The following is a 23,991-nucleotide window of genomic DNA, read 5'->3' on the forward strand; positions in this document are numbered from 1 at the left end:
AAAATGGCAATCAAACAATGATAGAACATCACGCAATCGCTTGGCGGTTCCGTCGCACCGCCAGGCAGTTCATAACAAAAACCCAAAATGGGGGGATAACGGATGTGCCGCTTGGCGGCACATGTATGCCTGTCAGGCGATTTCTAGGCAGAACCCAAAATTGTGCAGAAACAGTGCAACCATACAAAGGGTTCATGCAATTATGATCATACAAAGCACAGTATAGGGATTACGGTTAAAAACACCCATAAACAACTCCCCTTACCTCGAACTCACGCTCCAATTGGGATCCTCACTCTCCTTTCACGCCTTCTTCCCTTTGCTCTAAAAAAACCACTTTAATTCTTCTCCACTTTGCCTCTTTCACGAACCAGAATCTCTCCCCTCGCACTCTCGAAATTCTCTGCACTTTTCTAGGTTGACTTCCTCTCCTTCTCTCTTCTCTCTCAAGATTAATGCTCCATAATTACTCTTAAAATGAATTTTATTAAATAAAAATACGATTAAAGTCATTCAATGAGTATTAACCCATTGTTTTTCAACCCTTACGTTGCCTCTCCATTAGCTGCTAGGGTTCCTAAACCCTTTCATATTCATGCCAAGAAAATTTGGCAAAAAGAGAATGAATTTGTCCTTAGCAAGGTTTTTTGAACCCACAACCCATCAATTACCAAATCAAATGCACAACCAATTCAATCAATTCATATTTGTGATAATTCCTACAATTTTAGGATTTTATTATCACGTCTAGCATTCAAGTATATCATCAAAATAATGCATAAATTAAAATAACACACAATTGGCATACATAAGACTTAAACCCAAGTCCTTTCACACAACCAAGTACTCTCAACCACTTGAGCTAGTACTTTTCACATTATAACTCTCTGCATTAAATGCCTTAAAGGCTTCTATTACTCGCATTTATTAAATAATTATTTAATTAACTATTTAATTCTCTCGGGTTTTATAGTATACGGTCATTCCGTTTGTGCTTTGTAATGCCCCTTCAACGTTTCAAGCAATTGTGAATGAACTGCTAAACCGTTTATACATAAGTTCCTAATATTTTTTATGACATAATGATTTATAGCAAGTCATTGGATGCTCATATACACCACTTGGAGCTGACTTTCCAACAACAAGTTGAGTATTTAGGGCATGTGGTTTCTGCAACTGGTGTCGTACCGGACCATTCAAAAATTCAAGCAATATTGGATTGGCCACCTCCAACCACGATCAAAGCATTACGTACATGTGTTGTTGCGACCCTATCGTCTTATGAGAAGTTGGGCAAGTGATTTTACGGCCCCTTTTATATACTTGAACGATTTGGACCTGTTGCTTACAAGCTAGAGTTGTATTCAAATTCCAAAATTCATCCAGTTTTTCATTGTTATGTATTTAAGGCTCATCTCGGCCCTCTTCCTACTCATCAAATTGATTTACCAGCTAAACATGGTAATAGCCCGACAATTACTCCTATGGCTATATTGGATTCTAAGATAGACAATTCCACGACCCCTCCTGTGAAATTTGTTTTGGTACAGCGGAAAGGATTGGACTCGGAAGACACCACTTGGGAAGACTAGAATGAATTGCAACTGAATTATCACTTGAGGACAAGGTGACTTTCCCCAGGAGTACTAATGATAGCAATGTTAGATTATGAATTCAAAATAAATCATAAGAAGCATCAAATTATCGATATAATATATTAGTAATATTAAGAGTAGTTCCTAATAACAAGAGCAGTATGCGGAAGCGTACCTGATGATCAGTAATTAAGAACAATATAGATAAAAGTGATACCTGATCTTCCAAATCAAATCAATGAAAGATTAGAAATTATTTACGTGTGAGACTATACTGCTCTCTTTCTGGTAGGTTTTTCTAGAGCGCATCTTACAAATATATTCTGACGTCGTCTATAAAAAACTGATTAATGGGTATCAGTTTTATAACCTTACCAACAGAGACCAGGGACCTCTCAACAAGTTCCTGAATACTTAAGTCCATCACAGACCGTTCATTGAACAATCCAACCCATCACGGATCGTTCCTCAGAAACCCAATATATATTATCCATAAATTAATAACAATTGTGCAATATAATTGATATTTATAAATAATATTATTTATTTATTAATGTTAATCCACAATAATAATAAAATAGAGAATAATAATTTTATATAATAAAATTATATAAAATATAACAATCTCCCACTTGGATAACATTAATAACTAAATTAATTATATCAATTACAACATAAACACAAATACCAATTAAGAAATATAAGCATGAATCACAAAGATAATATCCGATAGGGATACATATCATATGCTTAGATTTCAAAAATAATGGATAATAAATAAAATAGAATAAAAACAAACATAATAAATATGTGATCCCAAAATGGTTCATGCATTTTATATGCCGAAAGAGATGCGATGAACATAACATCATTAATAAATTTACATCTCATGAAAACCATAATAATATAGGGTGTACATCTCAGACTCCCACTAACCCATTACATCAAAAGACTTAACCACAGCTATATGAGTTACATGATTTTGAAAAAACTCCAATAGCTAAGCCTTTAGTTAGTGGATATGCGAACATATCTTATGTAGCAATATGTTCAATCCAAGTCTGAAAATCTAAAACTTTCTCTCTAACAAACATAAATTTTATATCAAGATGCTTTGAGCATTAGAACGTATGTTGTTTTGAGAGAAATCCAAGGCAGTAGTATTTCCACAATATATTACAAGTAGCCTAGAAATACTTTCAACCATTTGAAAGTTAAAAAACAAATTTTAGGCCACATATTTTGACAAGTGCTTCATAACATGCAACATACTGCCTTTAGGAGCAGCTATAAGAGCTTAGTTAACCCTCTTCCAAGAAATAGCTTCTCCTTCCATCATAAAACCAAAGCCGAAAATAGATTTTCGGTTGTCAGGGCAACCATCAAAACCAGAATCAGAAAAAACAGAATCAGAATAACTAATGACCTGAAGTTGATCAGACTTCTTATAGGTCAACATGTGATCCTTGGTTCCCTGCAAATATTTAAAGACTTTTTAGCGGCTTTCTAATGACCCAAACCTGGGTCGCTCAAGTATCTCCCTACATCATTAACAGCAAAAGCAATATCGGGACGAATACAAACTTGAGCACATATTAAACTATCAATAGCGGAAGCAATTATGGAACTTTTTCCAAGTCAACTCTATCATTATCTATTTGAGGACATTGACATAAGGAGTAAGAATGCATGTTAAACTTTGAGTACTTTATCAATGTATCCTCTCTGAAACAATCCAAGAATGCCACGTGACCTATATAAAAATATGAATGCCTAGAACAACAAAGGCATAGGTCCATCGTATCAAAGTGGCTATTTAACATAAATTTTGTCTCAGTCAAAAGTTTAACCCTACTATAAGCAGGAAGAATATCATCAACATATAAGACAATAATGATGAATTGACTCCCACTAGCCTTCAAGTAAATGCAATGATTTGTGGTATTTTCCTTGAAGCCAAAAAGAAGTGACCATCCGGCCAAATATCAAATGTCATTGTCTATAAGTTTGTCTAAGTCATAAATAGACTTCTTCAACCTGCAAACTAAATGCTCTTTACCTTATTTAACAAAAGCCATCAGGTTGAACCATATAGACTTCCTTATAGTGTTTTTCAACAACGTTAAACACACTTTATTTTAGTGTTCCCATTTCTTACGAGAAGCTATCTTGATAGTAATGAACTTAATAGTAATTAAGAGTAAAAGTGGGAGGCTCTTCTTCTCTCAAACACAAGTTCAATGATTCTGTCTGGTCCTCAAAATTTGTCTTGTTCAAAGTTTTGACCAAAGTCAATTGCATGGGCAAAAAAATCGATATCAAAATGACAAAGAAACATCTAATATGCACAACTATTGTGCAATAAAATTTAATGTTTCTGAATACATAGTCAAACATGCCTAGAATACCAAATTTCTCATCCACTATGATCCCGCCTAAGGGTCCCGAATCATAATAAATAAGAAATATAATTAAGAAATAAAAGACAATGCACAACTCATGTCATAAAGAAATCTAATACTGATAGGGTACAAGACAAATAATTGACATAAGATAAAATTCAAAGTACATCATATCCTCAAGAATTAAAATAACATATGAGCATGATTGACATTAATGTAATATAAAATTAACTAACACAAAATTTCATATAACTAACACAAAATTTCATATAATTGTACTCACGATAGGTAAGTTCACAATCATATAAAATTATATCACCCATGCTTAAAAAAATATAATAAAATTATATTATGCATGAACAAACTGTTAAATAATAACATTTCCAAATAAGGGTCAAAAAATTAATTTCAAGTATAATATCACGTCACCAAAATAGTAGAGAACTTGTACAAAAATTTCATACCCAAAAGTCGAGAATATAATATATAAATTTAAGTTTTATTCATGAAATAATTAAAATTAAATTATTTCATTCACACAAAATCTTATACAACTGTGCCCACGATAGGTGAGATCACAATCATATAAAATTATATTATTCATGCTTAACCAAATATAATAAAATTATATAATGCATGAAATAATAATATTTAAAAGAAATATTTCGGCAATTTATACAACATAATGACACAATTTTTCGACCACATGGTCACCATCATGTGACGGTCAAAATCCAAAACAATTGAAATTGAAATGCATGAATATACATAAACACAACTGTTTAACATTTTTTCCAAACCATCTACTTAAAAGATGTCACTTGGAATATAAGGTCATAAAATGCTAAACATTTAATTTGCTCATAAAATACTAAACTATCATAAAAATTAAATATTTATTTATTTACCAAAACCAAATATTTTTATAATAATAAAATAAATTGTTTATGCAATTCACATTCACCTAAAATTGGACTTTTATTTTTCGATCAAACCACTCAATTAGCCATAAAGGAACCTAATACAAGACAAGTGAAAATTAAAATGTCCCTAATTGAATTCCATTTGAAAAATGAAATTCAAACTCATGCACAAACATCCAATTGAACACTGGAATCAAATTTTAATCAAAATAAAAAGTGTGACAATAGATTTTACTTATGGACATTATTAATTGCATTACTTAATTCAAAGACATTGCAATACTGGTGTGCAGCCGCAACTTCCAATGCATGAATTAAGTGTACACCAATTATTACCAAATGCTATCCATCCAAAATAAGCCACGCAACGTTTCAATTTTCCGTTCTGTTCACGGCTTTCTCATCCCAATTCCAATAATTTTGTTACATGGGAATAGAATAATAAAAAAAATTTCAATTCAATGGTCATGATTCCAAATCCAAATTCACATATTTTGCTTCCTTTTGCACTCTTATTCACATAATACAATTAACACATGTATTATAAGCAATAATCCACGTATCCAACAACTATATGATACTTTATTTTCAACTCCCAAACAACACGCATGCATCATTTTAGTGCATCCAAAATATACACGAAACATGAATTTTAATTCCAGTAACAGAATATGTGCATGGGTCATATGGATTGCAAACCACATCGATAATTGCATCGACAGTAAAAAGATTTTCCCAAGACAAAAGCCATTCAAATAAGCAATTAAGAAACTTAAATACCCTAAATCTTAAAATCAAAATAGCATTTGTTAATGACCCATAAAGCAATACATTTATATGCAATTCACATAAGTCATCCAATTCAATTGCATCAATTCTAATAAATTAGCTTGCAGCTAATAGTGGCAATTGTAATAAAAATTCAATTAAAACCACATCAACAAGTCCCTTTCTCTCTCTCTTCCGCGAGCCACCATTGACGGCAAAATCCAATGCAAAACCATTAGCACGAGGACAAAAGTCTTTCCAATCACATGTATTCATGCTATGATAAAACCAAATCACAGCTTTCGTAACATCATCCAAAAACAATTTCTTAGTCACCAGAAAACTGAATTAATGCATAAGGTTCAAAGAAAATGAAATCTCTAAAATTCCATAATTAGGATCCTGGAATTGCCACAAATTGGTAACCCAAGATGGATCTACGATGGTTGCACGGTGGCAGCGATTCAGCGATTGCGCCAAAGAAGAAGAAAGAGCAGCGCCACCAAAGCAAGAAGAAGGGTGCCTCCGAAACAAACCATCTTGCCAGAACAGAGAACCCAAATCACAAACTCTGAACGTTCCAACGCTAGCCACCGCGCCACCAGACCCATCGTTCCAGAAAACGAACGAGGACTGACATGACAGAAGCGCTTCGAGTCGCTGTCACAAACGCGACCGTGAGCTCTCCTGCGTTCACACAGCGCCACCATAGGCGACATTTGTGGCAACCAGAACAGTCACCACCGCGATAGCATCCTCCATCATCGCAGCAACAATTGCGCACCTCCACCTTCAGCAACGCACCATCAACGACGAAAAACAGCGCTAAGGTTGGAAGCTCCATCACGAATAGTACCTCCAATGCACAAAGAAGAAAATGTTCGAGATTGAAGGAGAGTGGTTCGAACAGATTTGAGTTTTGCAGATAGGGGATTTTTCCCAAATTAGGGCTCAGAAATTTTATTTTTTTTTTTGGGATTGCAGTGTTTGAAAACTCACGAAAAAGATGAAAGACAAATTTGGGAATTTTACCACAAAGTTTCAGAACTTAATTCTCAAACAAGAGGCGTATAAAGTCTTGAGAAAAAATAAATTAGGGTTTGAAACCTTTTAATCGGGAATACTAATTGGGATGAAACCCCTAAATTTTGAATTAGGGTTCGTCACAAAATTGGGAAAAAAGTAGATTAAAGTTGATGCAATTGGATACCATACGTAATCATAATTCTAACATGCTCTGATACCAATTGTTAGATTGTGAATTCAAAATAAATCATAAGAAGCATCAAATTATCGATATAATATATTATTGTAATATTAAGAGTAGTTCCTAATAACAAGAGCAGTATGCGGAAGCGTACTTGATGATCAGTAATTAAGAACAATATAGATAAAAGTGATATCTGATCTTCCAAATCGAATCAATGAAAGATTAGAAATTATTTACGTGTGAGACTATACTGCTCTCTTTCTGGTAGGTTTTTCTAGAGCGCATCTTACAAATATATTCTGACGTCGTCTCATAAAAAACTGATTAATGGGTATTAGTTTTATAACCTTACCAACAGAGACCAGGGACCTCTCAACAAGTTCCTGAATACTTAGGTCCATCACAGACCGTTCATTGAACAATCCAACCCATCACGGATCGTTCCTCAGAAACCCAATATATATTATCCATAAATTAATAACAATTGTGCAATATAATTGATATTTATAAATAATATTATTTATTTATTAATGTTAATCCACAATAATAATAAAATAGAGAATAATAATTTTATATAATAAAATTATATAAAATATAACAAGCAATCCAGGCCCAATGAAGAAACTAACACTATCAACCAGACTAGTGGAATAGTTGACCCAATAATGTCAACAAAGATTCGAAGGATGCCAAGATATTTAACTTATTACAAGCTTTGATCAGTGGGGAGTGAGTAAGAGAATATTTATGTATCACATGTCAGTATTTTAGTGGTTTGTTAGGAGTTTGTTATTCACCGTTTTTGTTATATAATTGTTGTTAATGCATGAATGAAAAGGGGCAGAAGAAAGTTTTTATCATTTCTCTGCTCCTTTTCTGTAGGAGGTTCCTTGTCCTCAGATCAAGGCTATTTTACCTATCACAACAACTTCTCTCATAACTTATTTCCCACCACCAATCTCATCTCACACACCTTATCACCCATCATCATTTACTTCTCTGAAAACACCATTGTCAATGGAACATTGTGCTTGTCATCAATTTTTATTACGATAGATCTCTGCCAAATCCATAAGATAAATTGTATAAAAAATCTCAATTCGTACCAAATTTATTATAATCATTACTAAAACTCAACACTTCATTTTAAAATTTATTAGATCAAATGATGAAACTATGGGACAGAGGTGTTGACAAGAATGGTGTAAAGGGATCCAAGGAGAAAAAGTTCCCTAAATGGGAAGTGGTGCACATGTCTACATTTCCTCGATGGAGACAGAACAAATGCATTTCATAATAAAGCATTCCTTGGGACTAACAGGGAGTGCCATCATCTTATCATGGAGCAACCCTACTACTCGTTGACTCAGGCGAAATTGCTTTTGTTTGAACTCAAAAATAATGATGGAGTTCATGGCCTCCTTAAGGTAGGGAAAGATTTGGAAGCAACATCAACCTCCTTCGCTTGCTTGAAATTTAAATTTCACAAATTGAGGTCTAGAAAAAAAAAAAAAGAGAATGAAATTGTTTTTGTGTTTGAGTTGAACCTGAGACTCTCTCCTGCATGAAATAAGCTTCAAGAACAACTAAGGAAGAAGACAAAATAAATAAAAGGAGAAAATTGCATTAATGTATTATAAAGAGAAATATCACATTTATTCAATAGAAAAAATTCATTGAATTATGTAAAAAGAACTGAGACTTAAAAATAATTTGATGTAATTGAAAAGTTTCAAAAAATAATAAAATAAGTTGTCTTTTTCTTCAATATTTAATACAATAACCAATTCTATGTAGTAGTTAACTCATTTATATCCACAGCAAATTAAATAAAAAATAAATTATTGGTTAAACTTATCTAATTAATCTAAACGAATTGTCTTTGGTCATAAACTTCAAGATATTCAAAATCTCACCACCAAATCTCTAATTTGTGCTCATATTTACTAGTCAAACGTTATTCTAACTCTAGTCTATATCGATTTTAAAACTACGATTGGGACAGAAAATATGAATCTTTCGAATTATCCTAATCGATATTTCCAATATTATCAAAATAACCATTACAACGGAAATTTCTTATAACATACTTTAACATGGTTTGTAGATTATTTTACCTCTCAAACATGTAAGACCTTCATTATTCAAGTTCTAAATAATATATATATATATATATATATATATATATATATATATATATATATATATATATATATATATATATATATATATATATATATATATATATATATATATATATATATATATATATATATATATATATATATACACTGAAAAATATCTATCATTTAAGGGAACCTAATTGATTAATCCTTGTTGGCCAACTAATGACATTTGATTTTGAAGAAAGAAAATGAGAAAATGAAAAACAGAAAAAACAAGTTAAAAAAAATGCACGGATCAAAACTGAATATTTGGCTATTTAATTAAGTTTAAACAAACTTTGAAAAGTAAAACAAAAAAAACTTTCAAAATGTTGGATTGATTTGATAAAAAAATAGTTTAATAGATCCCTCTAATTTTAAAATTATTTTTTCATTCTCTCTCACAACCAAACAAACAAAATTAACTCTCGCTTCCCTTCCTCTATCAAACAGACCATAAGAATTTTCCGAGTTCAGATAAAATTAATATAAAAGTAAATTAGGTCTCTTCATTATTAAAACTCGTCTATTCACCCAGAAAGAGATGATATGATGGCAAATGGAGACATCCCTATATGGTAACAAACTCGTACAAGAAAGTGAATACAAACTTATAGTGCAATTGATGATGCAACCTCAAAAGAGACATAAAAAAGATATTGAATAAATCTCAAGAAACCTAGAGAAGTATGAAAGCCAATCTAGCTGAGAGAGAATTGAGGGGAGGGACGTTAGGGAACTCTGCACAAATTAATGTCTTTTGATTGGCAAATGAAACATATAATTAACTTATGCTACAAAATTACATAAGAATTAACTAGTTTGTTATTTCACTAAATATTTCACCATGTAAGGTCCTTCAAGCTCATATCCCAGTTTCCTGTAATAATGGCGTGTGCCCACCCCTGAAATTACAGCAATTTTTGTTGATCTGTGTTCTCTGCAAGCAATACGCTCCGCCTCCTCCATTAAAAGTGTACCATAACCCTGTTAACAATAATTTTGGTCCAAACTAGGTCACGCATGAAAATAGAAAAGGGACATCTGATTACATATAAAAATGCCACAGTATGAATGAATATTAGAATTCGTCTAAAGAGTTTTCTGTAAACAAACTTGGCAGCTTGCAGATTCTAAAATTGTGTCAGCAAATATAATCAGTCTGTTTACTGATTTGATCCAATTAAATAATTTGAAAATTTGTACTCATGTTGCATGTCCTCTCCATATGTGCAAGACGACAGTATTACCTGGTGTTGTAGCTTGTCAGCATCACGTCCATGAACTGGTACGGCAGTTCCATAAACATGGAGTTCACGAACAATTGAACACTTCCCCATAAGCTCTGGACATGTAGTATTGCGGCCACATTTTCGCAGACGCAGCAAACCGACAAGGATATCCTGTTTGCAAGCACAGAGTTCGCACAAGGTCATTGCTGTGTTTCGGCAAAAGGTTGAGACACCACTTGATTCACTATTAAAGAGGGAAAAAGGTACTAGCAATAAATATAAAGGAAGGGAGATCGAATTACTTGTCGTGTATCTTCATATGATAGAAATGTTTCCCAACCCTCATTTGCCATATAATCACGCCGAACAAGCTCCACCTCCTCTGGCCTAATTTGGTGGTGAATATCCTACAGAGAGATAGAAAATGTTAGCCGCTGCTCCAAAAAGTATTAGAAAACAAATTGTGTCAGCAATCTTTGTTACATAAAATTCCCAAACAATCAGCTCTACACAATAACCTGGATTCCAGCTTCCCTGGTCCGAACATCACGACATTTCAATCCCAAGTCTTCCATTCGAGCTAATGCTAACTCCCTCAAATTCCCTTTCTCAACCCCGGAGGTAACCAAAGGCATAGGAATATCCCGCTGAACTCTATAAACACGTGTCCATGGTGGTACCATTGCAAGGATCCTTGCTATGATGTCCACAAGTTGCTCTGGTGGATAATTTCTATACCTACAATTTTAGTAATGATTTTTTTTATCTTCTACAGAACAGTTTAATTTTTTAAAGAAAGAAGAGAAAAATTAAAAAGTACTGGAAGCGATGTAGTCCAATAAAAATAAATATTTGAAATACCTGCCAGTTTTCCAGAGCTCATAAAGCCCTGTTCCACGAATTACAAGTGTAGGATATATTTTAAGCCCATCTGCTCTAAACAAGGGACTCTCAAAAAACTCCCGAAAACTTTCCATGTCCCTCTCAACACCAACATTTGGAAGATCAGGCATCATGTGAGCAACAACCTAAAACAAAAGCCGGAAAAAATAAGCATAAATCAAATGACAAAAGGGGAAGATTGGATAAAATTCATGACATGAGACATAACTAACCTAGTCTGCGGTGTAAAAGGAAATACAACTACAGAAATGTCAAAAATTTGTAGCACCGAAGTTGGCTTATCATACTAATAAATCTATCTAAAGCTTGTTCCAGTTATAGTCTGTACAAATATGACGAGGCGGTAAAACTTCATTCAAAATTATTGAATATAGAGAAAGTAGGGATTGAGATTAATCTCCCTTGTGTAGAAATTACATATAGGGGCTGTATTTATAATAAAGAACATATGGACTAAGTCCAAAATACATATGAAGAATAATAACAATAGAAACAAAAAATAAGATATTAAAGATATCTTAACAAAAATATATGACTAGAAATATGTATCGATAAATTTGTACAAAAAAGATGCAGCAGACACATAGGGAAATGGTTAGTCAGGACAAAGTAATGCTTTCTACTGAATGTATAGATTTAAATAAGAGTAAGAAACCTTGAAACCAGCATCTTTAGCCAAGCAAAAACAATCGGCTACAGCAGCTACAGTGTGTCCTCTGTTTGTGTCTCGAGCAACATCCTCATAGGTGCTTTGGACTCCAATCTCCAATCGTGTACAACCATAAGAAAGCATTTGGCGCAAGTGAGGCCCAAGACAATAATCTGGCCTCCTGATAAATTAAGAAGCACAAACTTGATAAGCTCATCATAGATGTGTTACAGCACACTAATTGCCATGTAGATTTCCCAATATGTTTCCACTAACTTAATTACAAATATGCTCAATCAAGAAATGCAGAAACACCCCAGAAATTTCATAATTAAACCAATCTGTCTGAGTGATAACTTTTCATATTATATAAGTATATCACTTTAATCGCTGCACAAAAAAAAAATGTTGATCTGCAAAGGATGTATTATTTATATTAACAAAAAGAAAAGACAAATGAACATCATTCATTTACAACTGCACATGACCAGCAGATCAAGGCTCAAAACATTCACATTTAATGCAGATGTAATTACTTGACAACTTACGTTTCAATTGTCATGCCAATACATTTGGTTGCTCCATGCTCGGAGTAAGCTACTGCCTCTTCCACATTGACAGAAGTATGCCCAGACAAAGCATCGTGAAGATTTCTTATAAAGTAATCACGGTAATCAGCTGGAAGAGACATGAAGGTACCACCCATTAAGATAAACTCAACCTGAAAACAATGACCATAATTGTAAGAAACTTAAACAGTACATCTACACTAATTTCATGCACTTGGATTGGAATACTCAAGAGATGCAAAAATTAGCTCCAAACCTTGTCTACGCTATGGCCCAAACGCTTAAGCTGATCTATCCTGCTCCTCGCCTGAACATATGGATTATACCTAGTTCAAGTTCCACAAGTATATCATCGCAAAAAATTAGCACAAGGCACAATGTATATCCTTCAAAGAGTGTTTGTATACAAAATAAAACAAGTCTAGCCCCTAAAATTCCCACAAATAGTGATGTTCAAGTCATTAGATGTCTAATTTACAAATATACTATTATAATAATTACATTTTGCAATATTTTTCGGTCATTCTATATTTGTATCCCAGTCAAGAGCCAAAACCTAATCCTACGAGGTACTGAGATCAATGTCATCAAACTCGTAAGAGAATCAGAAACGGGATAAAAGATCGTAATTCAACTGATATGACTTACAAGTGTGCAAAAAATTTTATTCATAAAAGTGTCCGTGCATTAAAAATAATATAGATGAAAAAAATAACCCATAATAAGTCTTAGGTAGTGGGATCCTGTTTACAGCTAAAAATAGGTCCTCTGTTCTCTAGAATTTGAAGAAAATACAGTGAGCAGAACAGCAAAAGCAAAAGAGATAGCAGAACAGTAGAATGACTGGAACAACGAGCGTCACTTTGAAGGCAGCATCTGCTACGATCCCTCCTTTTGGCGAGCAGCATCGCACTCTCATAGCGATCTGCACCACCCCGATCCTATGCTCGCATTTGCTAGCATCGTCCTCCCTACTCGCAGGATAAAGCGAGTTTGCTAGTTTACTCACGATATTGACAACATTGATTGAGATCCATTTACTTCCTATACCAACATATGTTTATTCGTAGAAGGAATAAAAATCCGAAAATATACTTAAAATACAAGGTTATAAGTCAACCATGTCATAACATTTTGGTACTAATTGAATTAATATCTTAGCAAATGGTAAAACTAATCCCTAATAACGTCAAAACTAGATTAAATGCCCCTTAAGCTTGGCCAACATACTTTCCACGACAAGATCCATATGTTTGATACCCCTAGATGTGTATTCTGTTGGTTAAAATAACCTTCAGGTCACTTACTAATTTGAGGAACGAAATACACACTCAAGAACTAATTTAACTACAAAAACAACGCCTAATGTTTCCAAACGACCATTCTAATTTCAATCAGCTATTCTTCACGATGAAACACACAAGCAACAACTAGTTTACCGATCAAAATGCACAATTAGCAATCTACGAACCTCGAGCCTAATTCTAAAACTAATTCAAATATCAACCCTGAAATATTCCAATTTACCCTAAACTAAAAGACAAAAAGCACCACAACCCTACCTCGCACGAATCGCGCGCATGCTGGTTGGTTCGTAACCGGTGTAGGACTGAGTACTGTACTCGAAGTCGGAGTCGGGACCCCCGGGGCAGTAAACGCAGATGTTCCCGGTGGTGGCGATGTGCGGGCAGCGGTGCGGTTTGGACATGACGGCAACTACGGCGATTCCGGAGGCGGTGCGGACGGGTTTGGCGCGGAGCTTGGGGAGGAGAGTTTCGCGCTCCGCATCGGGGAGCGCGGCTATCATCTCCACGAGCTTAGGTGCGCGTGCGAGACCATACTTGCGGCACGCTGCGGACTTGAGCGCGTTGAGGTCCACGTTCTGGCCCTTGTGAGAGAGGTCTACCATGGAGTTCACGATCTCCGCGATTGCTCGAACACGCGCTTCTTCCTCGCTCAGGCCGTGCGCTTCATAGCCGCCCTTTCCCGGCCGTGGAGCCTTCCTCGCCTCCACCACCGCCGCCATAGATAGAGGGAAAACCCAAACGTGGTTGGTTACGAGGTTTTAGGAGTGCAACGGTAAGCTATTTCGCAAACCCTTCTCTTCCCACTTGAAGTTAATTCTCATAACAGGTCCCGATATGAGTTTGTTTAATTTTCGTCTATATATTTTTAGATTTGATATTATCTATACTCTTTTGATCCACCATTTAAAATATTAATTTTATCGTTTAAGATATAATTATTTATAAATTTTTTTAAAATTTTACTGTTATTTTTATAAAAATTTTTTATAAAATTATTTATTTCTGTTATATTTTATTTATTTATTAATAATTATTTTCCCGTCTTGTCTGATATATTTTATTTTATTATTAATAAATATAATTTTATTTTATATTAATTTAATAATATTAAATTATTATCTCTTCCTAATATAATATTAAGTATATTTAAAAAATACAATGTTATATAACATTGATTAAAAATTTAAATCATTATTTCAAACCACTAATAATAGTTTTATATGTATAAATATTAATAAATCTATAACTGTTACTAAAAGCATCGATTTTTCTATGGCTTTATAATTATTTGTTGTGTGTATATTTTTTTATCAATTTTATCTTTATCTTTATTAGAATAAATTATTTTATTATTTAACATTTTAAATTATATAATTATTTTGTAAAGTTTAATTAATTATCTATAATATAATTATAGAAATTATTTATTTTGATTATATTCTTTAATAATTATAAAAAAATATTTCTTTCTTATCACAATAAAAGAAATAGATGTACGTGTATATGTTTTCACTAATCTGTATCATTGTATAAAAAACATTATTTTTTTAGTGTACACATGGTTATCAACTTTATTTTTAAATAATAGTTTTTCTAAACTTAAATAATTATTTTAACAATTTTATTCTTAAAATGACTTTTTTAAATTTAATTATTTTTAATTTGATTATCTTTTAAAATTTAACCATTTTTTTAAACTAAAATAATTATCATAATAAAAGAATTACTTACAAAATAAATAAAATCTATCTACAATAAAAATTATTTAGGTTTACATTCATAACAAAAATAATTTTTATTTTTATTATAAAAAAGTTGTACACATGTATTTATGTTAATATATAATAGGGATAAATATGTTTTTTTGTCTCTTAGTTTTCATTGAAAATCAGAATTAGTCTATCTCAAATCTTTGGTCCAATTTAATTTTTAATTTATAAATGTTTGGATTTAGTCATTTTAACTAAATTTTTTTAAGTTTATTTTGAAGTTTTAAATGTGTTTCATGATAGTATTTAAGTTGTTTATATCGTATGACACATTTTCGTTTCAATGTTAGTTGAGAAACGCGTTTAAATCGTCAAATAAACTTCAAAAAAATTGGTTAAAATGACTACATCATTTCTAAAAATGGGTGACTTCTAATGTTTTGAAAAAAGGACTAATTTCAATTTTCACTTAAAGTTAAAGGACCAAAAACATATTTAACCCTATAATAGAAGATTGATATATATTGCTTAAAAATAATTCTTAAAATATGTAGGTTAAAAACATATTTAACCGCCACAATTCATGTTATTAACGTTGGCACTTACTAGGTCATGCACGTGCCCGGTATTCATGAGTACTTTAGAGATCACACCAAGACCTCATACAAGTGGCCTCACTCTACACTCATATAGGTGATTTCATCAAGTGTATGTTGCAAATCATACACTACCTGTAAGGGACATGAAAATCACTAAAAACTTTGTTTCAAGTAAAATTCTTACACCACAGAATTTTAAACACAAAGTTCAACCTCTCAATAATGTCAACTCTAGCACTTTAACACACACAATAGGAATTGATATAATTGATTTAAAATAAATTTAGTGCTATCAAAACTAACAAGTGACTTGTTTTTACCCATATATGAACCTTATTCATGTGATCTCTAGCAGAGATGGCAAATAAACCCGTCCCCGTGGGTATTGCCCGAACCCGTCTCCGTTTTGACGGGGAATCCCCGCATTGACTGGGTATGGGTATGGGTATGGGAAATCCACGACTTTTTCAATTGGGTATGGGGATGTACATATCCCCGCCATATTACCCGTCCCCGTTTAAATTATTAAAATATTCATAATTAATTAAATAACCACACACACACACACACACATATATATATATATATATATATATTATTTTTTATTTATTCTAATTATTTGGTTTGTCATGAAACTAATTTTGTATGTTAATTAAAAAATTTTATGTCTCACATTTGAATATTTCTATTATTTTTTAATATTTTTATTTAATGTATATTTTTCTTTCACATGAAAATGTTTAATACTCTCAATTTAAGTATTTAATAGCACAAACATTTCGTTTACTAAGTAATATAAAAAAAATCATTTACTTATTATTCCTATTATTAGTTTTTGTTTCATTTGAATAACTTTTTTATTTCACTAAAACATTTTTTGTTATTTCTCAACTACTAAGTATATATGTTGATATTTGAAAAGTTTTATTAGATCTCTAAGATATTTTTCAACTTATCATACCCTTAATTATACATTTGTTTTCTTTTGTGCGATTTCTTTCAATAGTCTCTTAAATTGTTTGTAAACATTTTTTTATTTTTTAATATTTTATTTCTTGTTTATTTTCATTATGTATAATACTATTTCGATATATTTAATTTAATTATTTTTTATTTTTTAACTTATTATCAATCATACTGTAATTTTTTCACTATAATTATATAAATAACTTTTATTTACTACAATATAAAAATTTAATGTAATTGTCATTAATATTTTTTTATCACCATCCAACATAATTGAAGTTCAAAAGATACAAGATCTATGTTAAAATTTTATTATTATGATTATTATTTGTTCTTTGTATCATTTTGATTAAGTAATGTATTATAACTTTTATTAGTGTATAAAAAAGAGATTCATTAGAATTTAAAATATTGAAGTAAACAAACATTTAAAATATATTTTAATTTGAATATTTGTTTCCTTTTATATTTTTTTAAAAGTATTTTTAAATTTCATCAACTAGGTTTCATTAATGTTTGCAAATTTAATAAATGTGTTGGTTCTCATGAAATTTTATTTGGTATTATAATCTAAAATGTAAATAATTATAATTTATTTTAAACTTTTATTATGATTATTATTTGTTCTTTGTATCATTTTGATCAAATGATGTATTATAACTTTTATTAGTATATAAAAAAGATATTCATTAGAATTTAAAAGATTGAAGTAAACAAACATTTAAAATATATTTTAATTTGAATATTTGATTTTCGCTTATACTTTAAAAAAAATATTTTTAAATATTATCAACTAGGTTTCATTAATGTTTGTAAATTTAATAAATGTGTTGATTCTCATGAAACTTTATTTGGTATTATAATCTAAAATGTAAACAATTATAATTTATTTTAAACTTTTATTATGATTATTATTTGTTCTTTGTATCATTTTGATCAAATGATGTATTATAACTTTTATTAGTGTATAAAAAAGATATTTATTAGAATTTAAAAGATTGAAGTAAACAAACATTTAAAATATCAATTATGTTCTTTGTATCATTTTGATCAAATGATGTATTATAACTTTTATTAGTGTATAAAAAAAAGATTTATTAGAATTTAAAAGATTGAAGTAAACAAACATTTAAAATATATTTTAATTTGAATATTTGTTTTTCTTTTATATTTTTAAAAAAATATTTTTAAATTTTATCAATTATGTTTCATTAATATTTGCAAATTTAATAATTGTTTTAGTTCTCATGAAATTTTATTTGGTATTATTATATAAAATGTAAACAATTATAATTTATTTTAAAGTATTTGATATGGAAGAAACAATCATCATTCTAATATTGAATATTTGATAATATTATGTTTCCTTTATCATAAAAACTTTATTATTTTATAAAAATTAATTAAAATTAATATTGAAGTAGTAAGAAAATGGGTATGGGTATGGGTACGAGATTATACCCGTTACCCGGTGGGGATGGGGATGAGTCAAAAGTTTAATACCCGTTGGGTTTGGGTATGGGGATGGGGATGAATTTTTTTTATGGGGATGGGTATGAGATAGCGAAACCTGTGCCCGCCCCGCCCCGTTGCCATCCCTAATCTCTAGTTATAAAGGTTCACTACTAAAAAAATGCATATTTCCTGCCAATTTTCTTTTGAAAATTTTTTATTAGGAAACACTTGCAAGTTTTGTTATGAATAATGGTTTGCAAGAAATTGCTTCCAATATTTTTGCAAAATATTTTGCACAAAACGTTTTTCACAAAAAAATTGTAGGAAATACTTGCGAATTTTATAATTTTGTAGGAAATAATTACCGACAAAGGAATTACCTACCAAATAAAATTTGTAGGAAAAATAGCAAAATACTAGGAATGTCAGCCAATGTCCACCCAATGGCCTTCTTGTGCTTTTTGAGTACTTGTAACAACCTCTACTTTTGCTCAACAATGAGGGAGGTAGAGATGATCACAGGCAGTCTTTGCTTATCCTTCAAATAGACATACTTGAGGTTGTCTAGTAGAGATTTCAACTCTAGAGTGTTGGACGTTGATTGAATATAAGGAACTAGAGGGGAGGGTAAATGGGTTCCACAGCCTGTACCTCAACATAACAATCAGATGCATATATACTTCCTACAACATGGTTAGTGCATTCTGATCGTGTAACATCTAAATCATATGGTACAACACCTAGAGAGTCAAACTCAGAATCAACATCAAAATCAGAATAACAATATGAATTAGAATCAACACCAATGCTTGCAAATCCAGACAATTCAGACACAAATGAATATTTCATGCAATGCAAAAGGTGGAAATCAGAAATATGTCCATCAACAGCATCATCAATGATATCAACGTGAAAAATAGAGCGGTCCTCAAATGGATGTTTCATGGCATCCAAAATATTAAATCGCACCACAATATCATCAAACTTCGGGGACAAAGTACTTGCATGGACATCAATCTTGGTTCGTGCAGTTTTTAGAAATGGTATGCCTAAAATGATTGGTGTAGAACCATGTGAAAATCCCTCTTACATATCAAGAATATAAAAATCAGCAAGGAAAATCAATTTACCAACACGAACCAGAACATCATCAACTAAACCTACGGGGTGGGCAACACTTTGATTTGCCAACTGAATCACCACACCCGTAGGTTGCAAGGGTCCAAGAGAAAGAGATTTAAAAATAGATAGAGGCATTAAATTTATCGAAGCACCAAGATCAAGCATTGCATTTTCAAATTTATTGTTACCTATGATGCAAGGTACACAAAATGTACTTAGGTCCTTGCATTGTTGGCACAAGCAAGCTTGAAGCAAAGAATTGATAAAGCCATGTGCATGAAGATCATATGTGTTTGATGAAGATTGATAAAGATCCACTTGAAGATTAAGTTTTTAGTGTGTTAAATATGGAAATAATATGTTAAATGTAATGTTTTAGTGTTATATCATGTTGGTAGGCTATATGACATAGGTTAGATGTCTTGTTAGCCTTAGTGTGTCTCTTTTAATCTGTTAAAATGGGTTTTAATAGGTTAAAAGGCTTGAAGTATATAGTTTCTAGTATGAATGCATTGAGTTAGTTGAATTACTTTTCAATCGGCTAATTTCACTTAAGTCAAGTGAAATCAGCTGACTGTAAAAAAAATTCAATCGACTAATTTCACTTAAACCAAACTATATATGTTGTGTTTTTTAAAGTAGAGTTAAGTTTTCTAAGTTTTTGAGCGTAAAATTTTGTCATTTTTCTCTGGAAAACTCTCTCTGCACTACACAACTGCGACGTAAAGTTTGAAGATCTTGTTTGATCTTGGAGGCATTTTGGCTTGTGAGTAGCTCTAAGAACATATGTATGGTTGGCCAGGGAGAGCCACCATCAGGTTTGGATGTTCTTGTGCCTCTAGTTGTTTGCCTGGTGTGATTTCAGGTCTGTAAGTGTGATTCTTGCAGTGTAGTTGTCTAGATTTTTGTGAGTCAAAAATCTTGTGTGGTTCTTTGTTCAAAAGTCTAATCTTGGTGTTTGATTTGTAAAACTTTTGAATATAATGGAAACCAGGCTCAAGTTGTCCTGATGAACTAGATGTAGCTCTGTTATTGAGTGAACCAGTATGAAAACAATTGTGCAATTCTCTTTTCCTCATCTCACTCACTTTGAATCACTTTAAAATCTCAAGAAAATCAAGTAATCCACTCTTTGTTGTGTTTTAATGCGTTCTTGTGTAATCTGAGGCTGTATAATGGTTAGAAATATTGATTGGAACAAGTCTTGTATGTAAAAGATTCATGTTTTAGTTAAATCTGCAAATTCTGTATTCTGCATAAATTCCAAGTATTTTAGCTGACTGATTTGTCATTTTAATCGACTATTTCATAACTCAAGAACAAATTAGTCTGCTGTTTTATTTTTTGACTGATTGAAAGTGTACTGGTTTGCAGCTTTTATATCCTAACTTTCTAGTCTATTTGATTCAATTGAAAAGAGTTTTAAGCTTTCGAAAAACTTTTAAATAGTCAATTCAACCCCCCGTTCTTGGCTTAAATCACCATTTCAAAACTAACATGCAGTTCTCAGGAATCTGAGGAACAAATTTACCTATTAGTGCTGACACATTTCTCCCCATGCTGATCGTATCATTTCCCTTTAGCCTTCGCTTGTGCGTGTACAACTCCTTCAAGAACTTTGCATATCTAGGAATTTGTTTAATGACAACCAACAAAGGTATGTTTACCTCCACCTTCCTGAATGTTTCTAAGATCTCCCTGTCAACCTCTTCCATCTTTTTGCTTGGAATAGCTTTTGGAGGGAAAGGAAGAGGGATGAGAGGCGCAACAGTAGATGTGGAAGGCGTAGAAGGCACACTAGATATGTAAGGACCGGCTACATGAGTATCACGCTTTAGGGTTAATTTTCGTTTCAAGTGTAGGATAAGGAGTGAGAACTTCAATCTTCTTCCTAGATCTCAATGTGAAAGCACTCATATTTCTCAGATTCTCAACTATTTGTGATGGCATCTTGTTAGAATTCTAAGCTTGTGCTTGGTTTATCTAAGTGGCCATCTGCCCCATTTGATTTGTCAAACTCTGAATTGAAGCTCTAGTCTCCTGTTGGAATTGCATATTTTGAAAGGTCATCATCCTCACCAACTCCTCTAATGAAGTAAAAGATGAAGGTGCAACAGGAGTTGTGGCAGTAGGAACAGGTGGAACTGAGGCAGCTTGTGCAAGTGCAACTCTTTGTTGTTGGTGAGGAGGTGGCTGCACTTTTTGAACCCGTTAGTTTTGCTGTTGTTGTTGGTTGCCCCATTTCAAATTTGGATGATTTCTCCAACCTAGATTGTATCTGTTAGTGGACAAATCATGGTTTTACTGGTTTTGTTGAGGTGGCCTATTGTTGAAAATGTTGGCAACATAGGCTTGAGGAGTATTAGAAGGTGCAAAAGTCGTGATCTGTTGCAAGGCGGGGCAAGAATTAGTGAAATGATCAACTGACGTGCAGATGCCGTAAACTCTTGTAGTAGAAGGTGTAGTCCTCTGGTTTGCAGCAAGTTGATTGACTAAAGTGGTAAGAGCATTTATCTAGGTCTCCAACTTCTTAATGTACTCAGCTACTCCTACATCATGAAACCCTCTAACAACTATGGTATCCCTCAATCAATTGCCTCGTTGCTGCTAGGGTCGAATTACTAAGAGCACCACCACTTGCAGCATCAATCATGCTTCTATCCATATGGTGCAAGCTTTCATAAAAATATTGAAGAAGCAAAGGCTTAGATATCTGGTGGTGGGGGCAACTAGAACACAAATTCTTGAACCTCTCCCAATATTCATAGAGGCTTTCCCTAGACTGCTGCTTAATGCCAGAAATATCATTTCTTATGGTTGTGGTTCTAGACGCTTGGAAGAATTTTGCATTGCCCTCCAAAAAATAAGGAAAAGCCTTCAAGTACGCATGATTGTCTTGGACATTTGCGGGCTTCATGGTAGAACACACAACATGGAACTGCTTCAAGTGCTTACACAGGTCCTTACCTGCAAGGCCATGAAACTTTGGCAACAAGTGGATTAATCCAGTTTTCAAAACATAAGGGACTTCCTCCTCAGAATACTGAATGCATAATGAGTCATAAGTGAACTCAAGTGCAGTCAGCTCACTCATTGTCCTCTCATGAGGTGGAGGTGGAGGTTGAGCCATGTTATCATTATCAAAATGAATATCAAAATGATCAGAATACTCAGTATCTCAATATGCTCAGTATGCTCAGAATGATCAGAATGCACAAAAATATGAGTATCAGCTGAATTAGGAAAAGTCACAAAATATGCAGGATGCAAAGATGATTCCTATTACTCCCAACTCCTCTGTGGAAGTTTCTATCAATTTCAGGATCCAATGATTGTAAAATACCAGGATTCCCCCTAGTCAAGCACTAATTAATCTAAATCATCAAAAGTCAACAAAAAGTCAACCAGGGATAAAATTGACATAAATCGAAGTACCTCAGAATGGCCTGAAAATATTTGACAAAAATCTTAAAATCATGAATAGGTGTCAAAAGAATTTTGAAGCTCAATTGAAAATCCTAACTACACAAACAAAACACACAAAGTTTGGCTAAAAAATAGGAAAAAAACCAAGAAAAATTAGTAAAATAGGAAAACGACTTTATTTGGAGATTCTAAAAAGGCCTACCCGCTTGCATTAACCCAAGGTCGTCTTCCAATGACCAAACCATTCATTCAAAGTTTGTTTTCCAGATGCAATTCAACACAAGGGGGGGGGTGTTTGGCAGATTCGAATTCCAGAATTATGAAAATAAATTAAACAGTTTTGCAAATGTTAATAAAATATATTAAAAACAATATTGACTTCCTTGAATTTGAATACAATTCCACTTATCATAGGTCACATAATTAGGGTTCTGGTCTCACCCAATCCACTCGTTCAAACCCACTAAGTGAGGGTCAAAAACATGTTCCAAAACGCAATTAAGCAAAACATACATCTATTCATCTTTGGCAGCCAACCTAATTCATTAAGCATGAACGAAATCACCAAGAACACATTACCCAATCTGTAAATTAAACATTAACAGAATAAGAATAACCATTCATCACAAAATCAAGATGAAGAGAGGTAAAACACAAATGCAAAACAGAACCTCAAAGCTTAATTACATCTCCTTCAAGTAGGTAATACACTAAATCAGAAATCCATGGAATTCAAATTACAAAGCAAAGGCAAACGAAAATACATCACCACAATGAAGAAAATGGATTGAAACAGTGCAAAATGCTAAATAATGTGTGGAAAATGAGTGGAAAACAAAAACCCTAATTGGGTGCTCTCTAAAAATGTAAAAATGGAGAATGGGGGAAGAAGAAGGTGGTTTCCCATGAGAAAGAAGACCTAAAAATGTGGTCACATCACCACAGTTGCTCATATTTATAAAACTGCCATTTTTTCATTCATAATTAAAAA

General features: G+C 32.5%; 2 protein-coding genes and 1 non-coding gene across 3 annotated transcripts; 1 reads left to right on the forward strand and 2 right to left on the reverse strand.

Annotated features, from left to right (window-relative positions):
- Positions 1-9,663: 9,663 nt before the first annotated feature.
- On the reverse strand, positions 9,664-14,559 carry ELO3 (radical SAM domain-containing protein / GCN5-related N-acetyltransferase (GNAT) family protein). The gene is made up of 9 exons (XM_028048914.2): positions 13,979-14,559; positions 12,673-12,742; positions 12,396-12,568; positions 11,854-12,028; positions 11,157-11,323; positions 10,814-11,033; positions 10,598-10,702; positions 10,314-10,466; positions 9,664-10,050 (listed from the first exon to the last, which is right to left on the reverse strand). Exons 1-9 carry the CDS (start codon positions 14,440-14,442, stop codon positions 9,889-9,891), a joined length of 1,689 nt encoding a protein of 562 aa, XP_027904715.1. The 5' UTR covers positions 14,443-14,559; the 3' UTR covers positions 9,664-9,888.
- Positions 14,560-19,067: 4,508 nt separating this feature from the next.
- Positions 19,068-22,704, reverse strand: LOC146883615 (uncharacterized). The gene is made up of 3 exons (XM_085666652.1): positions 22,197-22,704; positions 21,106-21,390; positions 19,068-19,537 (listed from the first exon to the last, which is right to left on the reverse strand). The coding sequence occupies exons 1-3, from the start codon at positions 22,702-22,704 to the stop codon at positions 19,068-19,070; spliced, it is 1,263 nt and encodes a 420-aa protein (XP_085522778.1).
- Positions 22,286-22,392, forward strand: LOC114164907 (small nucleolar RNA R71). Its single transcript, XR_003599642.1, has one exon. It is a non-coding gene; the product is annotated as a small nucleolar RNA R71 (small nucleolar RNA).
- Positions 22,705-23,991: the final 1,287 nt, after the last annotated feature.

Source organism: Vigna unguiculata, chromosome 9 (assembly GCF_037176805.1).
Source record: "Vigna unguiculata cultivar grain cowpea cultivar isolate G323 ecotype 2 chromosome 9, ASM3717680v1, whole genome shotgun sequence".
Lineage (NCBI taxonomy): Eukaryota > Viridiplantae > Streptophyta > Magnoliopsida > Fabales > Fabaceae > Vigna > Vigna unguiculata.